The sequence below is a fragment of the Belonocnema kinseyi genome, chromosome 1 (genome assembly GCF_010883055.1).
Source record: "Belonocnema kinseyi isolate 2016_QV_RU_SX_M_011 chromosome 1, B_treatae_v1, whole genome shotgun sequence".
NCBI classification, from domain to species: Eukaryota; Metazoa; Arthropoda; class Insecta; order Hymenoptera; family Cynipidae; genus Belonocnema; species Belonocnema kinseyi.
In genome coordinates, this window is record NC_046657.1 from 134,517,459 (window position 1) to 134,524,454 (window position 6,996).

A 6,996-nucleotide genomic window follows, 5' to 3' on the forward strand; every position below is an offset into this window, starting at 1 on the left:
CCCCCCCCCCCCCCACCTTCCAACGCAATCTGCATTTTAATGTTTTCGTTGCGTTTGAATTAAAAATATAAATATTTATTTCAGGATGGAAAACTCGCTATCTTAAGTAATACTAATTTTTTCGTCTCGGTCACAGACGAAGATGATGTAGTTTGTCAGAGTAAAATCGCTGGACCTTCCGAATTTGTTCGTATTAGAAGTATGGTACAGCAGGTGGAAGATCCAAATAAAGACACTTGTGAAGAAGAGCAAGGATCTTTGGCTCAAGTAGAAGAGAAATTTGTGTAAGTGAATTTTGTTAAAAGGGGTGTGTAAAAAATATTTTATAGAGAGTTCAAAGTAATATGAAAAACTTGACTGACGATACAAATTTCAGAAACTTTCTTAAAGACTTCTTTTCTCTCAAAAATCAGACAAAAGCAGTTTGATATTCGCCATATTTACAAAGTCAATCCGCCATGCATGTTTATTAAACAAGTCCATATAATTCTTATAGAACTTTTTCTTAAATGACGAATTCGTTGAGAAAAATGCTCTGCAAGGTCGAAAGGTAAATAAAAGAGTTTTTGACTCTTGGCAAGCCAATTACAATATTACTAAGACATCTGAGAGCCTTTGCCCTTTTAAAAAACTATTATACCTGAATTTTTATATTAAAAGTGGAAATTGAATAAACAAATTATAAAAATTTTATATCGAAAAATGACGTCCATTGTGTGTTTTCTGAGATTATTTATGAAACGGCTCATTTGAGCACAATTACGATTCAATAAGTAAATGCGTATAATTCTTTCCTCTCTCAAAAAATGTTCATTTTAGGCATACAAATAATAGCTTCTTTAGAAAATAGGCAAAACAATGCTTTTGTTGTGGTTTACGTTTCTGCATGTAAATGTTACTATTTTCTAGATAAGGATTCCGAACTGCAAATGTAAGTATCGTTAGGGACTATCTCTGATGGATATATGCAGCATCACGAAAATTTCATTATTTCATTTTATATATATATTTTTTGTTTTTATTTTTTTTCGAAACTTAATTTAAAATTAAATAAAGAAGTTTTATCCTTCGATATCTGAATGCTCGGCTAGCAGAAATTTAGAGTGCCATAGTAAGTTTTAATTATCTTCATCTCTTTTGTGAATGTCCATGTGTCATTGTTTGAGGCTAGACTTACAACAGGCTAATTTTTTTAAGAAGACAATATTGAATGTCTATATAAAAATCGACGTATCTTGCATTTTTTTCCGAACTACAAAAGCAAAGTTTAGAATGCCGTGCCAGTCGTTTTCATGTAATATATTGGCTTATTTGCCCAATTACATAAGGAGCAGAATACGTCAAGCGTCCCCATCTAAATGATTGTTTTTTGTTTTCTGATCGGGTTCAAACTTGAATAAATTAAAGTCCTAGTGAGTCTATATTAATTAACCCAACCATAGGTTCATTTATCAGCTGGTTTTCACTTATAGGAACCTAATGTTTTTTACTTTTTCAGGTGGTTTTTCACCTCCAGTTTAGTGTAACTTTTTCTAGGATTATCCGATTGAACTTTTATTGTAATGTTTTAGAAAGCTCTTATCATGTACTTCAAGACTATCATTTCACTTTTGTTATGATTTTTTATTTTTGAAAATCAAAATTAAAATTAATTTTAAAAAAACCTACTTAAAATGGTTTGTTTATACAGCCATTTACACTCTTTAAAGTCATGAAGAACAAATAGTGGGCTGTACATAATTTCATGGCCAAATTTTCATTGTTATACTCGAGAGGACCACACTCAACTTGTGCAGCGTACGGGAACGGATGATGTTAGATCTGACTTTAAAGAGTGTAAAAAGTAGTTAAAAAATAAAGAAGAACTAATTTTAAAGTAGGGGTTTTTAAAAAAATCAATTTTTATATTTATTTAAGAAAAAACACTGGTATGATAGCCTTAAAGTACATGAATAGAGCTTTCCCAAAAAATATAATAAAAGTCCAATCAGGTAATCCTAAAAGATTTAAAACTAATGTGAAGGGGAAAAAGCACCTAAAAAAGTGAAAACTTCCGGCCACTGTATATGGACAACTGGTTGATAAATAGACCTATGGTTTAGTAAATTAATATAGGCCCACTAGGACTACAGTTCATCCATGTTTCAACCCGATAAAACAAAAATCTGTGAAGCACTCCAAACTGGCCAAGGATCGACCGACGATAATTCGGTTTTGAGGTTTTAAAAATGCACCTTGAAAATCATATAGATTTTGGAAGGGATTTCGCAAGGGCGTTAGGGGGGTAGGCGTCTGATTTTTCGAGAAAATACGGTGACTGCTAAAAAGTAAGAGTAAAATAGTGTAGCAATGACGTGAAGTCTGCAGGATTTCAACTGACAGCTGATGGCGCTGATAGATAGCTCGGTATGTCACTGTATGTAGGTAACTTTTTGTAGCAATTAAGCTTCGGTATTGTAGATATTTGCTTATTTGTTGCAAATTTTTACTACTGCATAGAATAATTTTTCTTTTAATTGATGTTTACATTAAATCTTTCCGAGTGCACTATCTTTATATCTAGAAATAATAAATCTCTGCGTATCAGGCGATGATTCATAAATGTCTGCAAAGGTTTGCAGATTTTTATATTTTCAAAGAGAAATTTACATTTCGCTTTCAAAATATTCAAATAATAATTTTGTCTCTGATAAATAATTTTTCTATTTCTATAGTGACCGCCGCATATAGTTTCCTATTTCCTAAAAGAGAACGTGTTTTCGATATATTCAATTCCTTCTAATTGTATCGATACACACACCTCACATAGATGTCTTTTATTTCGCAAAAGTGTTCATGTTTTGAGTTTATTTAATTTCTTCTAATCAGTTCACAAAATATGTATAATAAAATTTTTTCAATTGCTTAATGTGGAATATAAGCTTTGATATTTTAATTCTAATCAAATCAAGTCTGGCTCTCTAGAGTTAAAATTATTTTAATTCACATATTTTACAATTATACATTAATATTTTTTAACAAGTTTAAATGAATTATTAAAATATAAATAAATGAAAACTTGAATATTTTTATAATTTATAAAAAGATTTAATAATAAAATGTAGGTTAAATAAATGCTTTCGACAAATTTTACTAAGTCGATTGAGAAGAATAGGATTTGGAATTTTTCTATTCCAGTTAGAAGATTTTTAGACGGAGGAAAAATCGTGTATTGATAGGAATAAAAATTCTTAATTCTTTATAACTCAACGCTTATTCCCAGGTAGGTACTTTATTTATACGATTTCATGCAATGCGCTATTCCTGTATGTTTTTTGTACGCTACAATACAACAAGATATGTAAATAACTCAATAAATAGTTTTAAAGACAATTGGAAAATTATTATCAATTTTCATCACAGAGTTGACAGCGGCATCTTTTTACTCGTACGCTTTTCTTTTGCTGCGTCATTCGTCTATCATTCGGACTCGTCAATAAATAATAATACTGAAAAAAAGAAAATCACAAATTGCATTTTTTATTCTAATTTCAAATTCCCACGAAGACAGATGTGAGTATTACCGACAGTGTGTTTTCGCAGTAAGATAAAGTAGGGCTGAGCTATCAGCGCCAACAGATGTTAGTCGACTTCCTGCTCAATTCACGTCAATGCTGCACCACTTTACTTTTATTTTTTAGCAGTTACCGGATTTTCTTCCGAAAAACAGAGAGAATGCGCACATACCACCACCGCGAAACCCCTTTCGGCGTGTAAAACATTTTCAAAGTGCAGTTTTAAAAAAACAGAACCCCGTTCAAACAGCCATAGGCATGAGAACTGCCGGTTTTAAACTGTTTTTATGAGGACTGTTTTAAATGTCTAGACTAAAATCGAAATAATTCACCTTTTTTTAACACAAAACAGCGTTTAGGATACTGCGGCGTTCGCTGTCATGAAATACATTCACTTACTGAGCAGGCTTCTTATTTGCTCACTTATATAAGTCCTAGAACTGTCAATTTTGATTTTGATCATTTATGACATTTGTAAGCTGTCCATAGGAAATATCTGTTGGGTCAAAAAATTTCCTGAATATCAGAGATGGAGATGATGTCCTTCACCTTAGCGCTAAGACCTCTTAGTGCGACTTTATGTATATTAGGATACTTTGCAGCAAATTTCGCTCTTAAATTGAATCCTTTTTCCATTTTCGTTTCAAACTTCGCACTTTCGTGATAGAGACGCACCAATTCCTCTTTCATTGTGGTATCACAATTGATGCTCTCCCACGGCATTGCTGTCGACGTGGGTGACTGCAAATAGCTAACTCTAGCTAAAGCATCCTCAGCAGGTACAGTTGATGTTTCACTGCCTACCGTTTGACGCAGATGTTCTTGCTGGCCAGCTGTTTGATTAGTGTGATCTGCCTGACCATCTTGCAGCTCACCATCGCCACTGTCCCGCATGCCGTGGCCCCCAGCTGTGGCTCTAGGGGCGCCCCGATGATCCTCGGGAAGCAACAAGTTTTCCAATATCTTTAGTATACTCTTCCTTCTTATTTGGGTTTTGGTGTTTCTCTTAGTCCGTTTCCTCTTCGTTATCAGCCTATTCGGCATGGGAAACCTTTCCTGTAGCAATACCGAAACCAACGCGGTACCATTATATTATTATTATAACATGATTTATTAAAACAATTGAAAAAGTTGTTGCAGATGAATAATCAATAATTTCTGAAAACTTATTGGGAGTCAAATCACACGGTGAGTATAGAGTCGAAGTTTTGTTTTCAACCCATTTAGAGGGAAATTTTTCCTTAACTAAGAATAAAGTCAATACTTAAAACATTGATGTAAGAATATGCAAATGAAAAGGAAACTAACATCAATTATAATTACTATCAATAGTCTGGCCAACGCCACAAAATTAAATATAAAATTGACCTAAGTTGCTTCAATAAACAAATGTATTTTAGCCATCTTAATAGACAATTTTCTATTCTAAAATTTTAGTTCTTTTATAATAGATTTAATGCCTTCACGATGATTCATTGTGATATAAAGAGATATTTCAGGTATCAGGTTATGTTGTTCTTACGTATACTCTCTACGAAGCCTGTGATTGGCCATAGCTCCCCACCATAGGGACTGGTCGAACCTGATTGGCCAATCAAGTATGTATATTTTTTAAATCCGGGAGGACGGAAAGCAAAATCGAATTGGTATTATATCCTTTGTCCCTATAGATGTTATTAGGGTGTTTAAAGATTTCGATTGCTTCTCTATGTTTTCTTGTAAAGATATTGTGTGTCTTTGCGATGGCTGTTGTTTTGTCAAATAAAATTTTATGTCCCATTTTGGTATAATGCTCACCCAGTGCTGACTGCGTGAAATGTTTTAGCCTGACTTTACTCTCATGTTCCTGCTTATTCTGTGACCCCTTGGATGTAGGGTAGGATGGCCTTCGTTTCTCTCTCTCTCTCTGTTTCTATCGTAGGTTGTGTTGACTTGTTTTTTATGTGTATTTTCTTATTGCTCTGTCAATTTGTCTGTTTGTAGAACCGTTCTATATTACGATTTGTTTAAAGTTTTGTGATTCCTTTTTAAATTATCTTTATCTGTTACGGAGAAAGCTCTGTATACAAGGAAGTTGATAACCGATTGTTTTTTAGATGGGTGGTGGTAGGAGGAAGCATGTAGGTATCTCTTGGTGTGAGTGAGTTTTCTGTAAACTTCATGTCGGAATGTGTTATCAGAACTTTTGATAAACTAATACGTCCAACAAAGGCAATTTTCCGTCTTGTTCAATTTCCATGGGGAAGTGGATATTAGGATGTAATCGATCGTTTAACTGGTGCAATAAAAAATATATCTGACCATCCTCTCAGCAATGATATGATTTCAGGCCTATCTAAAGGACATAAGTATGCAGTAGCTTCCTACTCTGATGATAGATTACTCGAAAAATATTACCTGTATGGGAAAAACATGCATACACATTCTTCTTGTAAATTGTATTTACTATTTTGCTGTATTGATATATTTTTATCGTCCGATTTGACCGGTATAAAGTTACAATTGACGAAAAACAGGATTAGTGACTTGTACTTCATTTCATGGGGTGAAATTTTCAACATATCATAATTTCACTCATAGTAAATAATATAGAGTCATAATTGTCATAATTGGACTTATGTTGTTTTTATAGTCTTATATGGATATAGATTACTCTAAATAAATTTAATTTTTTTAATTTTGTACAGGCGCAAGTTCCAAAAATTTCAAGATAAGAAAGTACGAATATGCGAAGCAGACCGTTCATCGTTAAAAAAAGCGAAAGAAGAAGGTTTGCTACATGAAACTTTACTTGATAGAAGAAGTAAAATGAAGGCGGACCGTTATTGTAAATGAGGTGAACAATAGAAAAGAATCAGCTTGGCCTTTTAACGCTCGATGAGAATAACGAGAATTCAAGAATTACGTGTTGGGCTTAATTACTACCACAAACGGGAAATTTCTATTTTAATAAGTCATCTTTATTAGATTAAGAAAATAATGTATCTTTTTCAAGATTTTAGACAATTTAAAATTAATTGTATCAAAATAATTTGTAAGAACTTTATAGGAGCCATAGTTAATTACCGTTGACTTTTTCCTTATTTTTCTAACAGCAACAAAATGTAAAAGCTTCTTGTACTTGGTTGCTTATTTCATACTTCAGGTTGCTTTAGATGTGTTTATAAAATCACCTAAGATTTTATATTAGTTGGAAGCTTACCAGTAATACTGCGATTATGAATAAAGAAGTCTAAATATCACTTAATCTGCTTTTTACCGGAAAACCCTAGCCAGTGACATTAGCTACAGAGTACCTTTCACGATAATACTCTCTGATGTACATAGAATTAGCGAACTATGCTTAAATGCGTTTCGCATCTGGCATATAAAACCATTAAAATTGAAATCGAGATAGTCGGCATTATACCAACTCAGATCCTGTTTCATTAAAACTATCCAG

At 32.9% G+C, this 6,996-nt stretch overlaps 1 protein-coding gene across 1 annotated transcript in view; it reads left to right on the forward strand.

Moving 5' to 3' along the window:
• LOC117174488 (protein FRG1 homolog) overlaps positions 1–6,796 on the forward strand; it is a 57,401-nt gene extending 50,605 nt beyond the window's left edge. Inside the window, exons 4-5 of the mRNA XM_033363650.1 lie at positions 85–284; positions 6,242–6,796. Of these exons, the coding sequence (XP_033219541.1) occupies positions 85–284; positions 6,242–6,389 (348 nt within the window). The 3' untranslated portion in view covers positions 6,390–6,796. The remainder of the gene's footprint in view (positions 1–84; positions 285–6,241) is intronic.
• Positions 6,797–6,996: the final 200 nt, after the last annotated feature.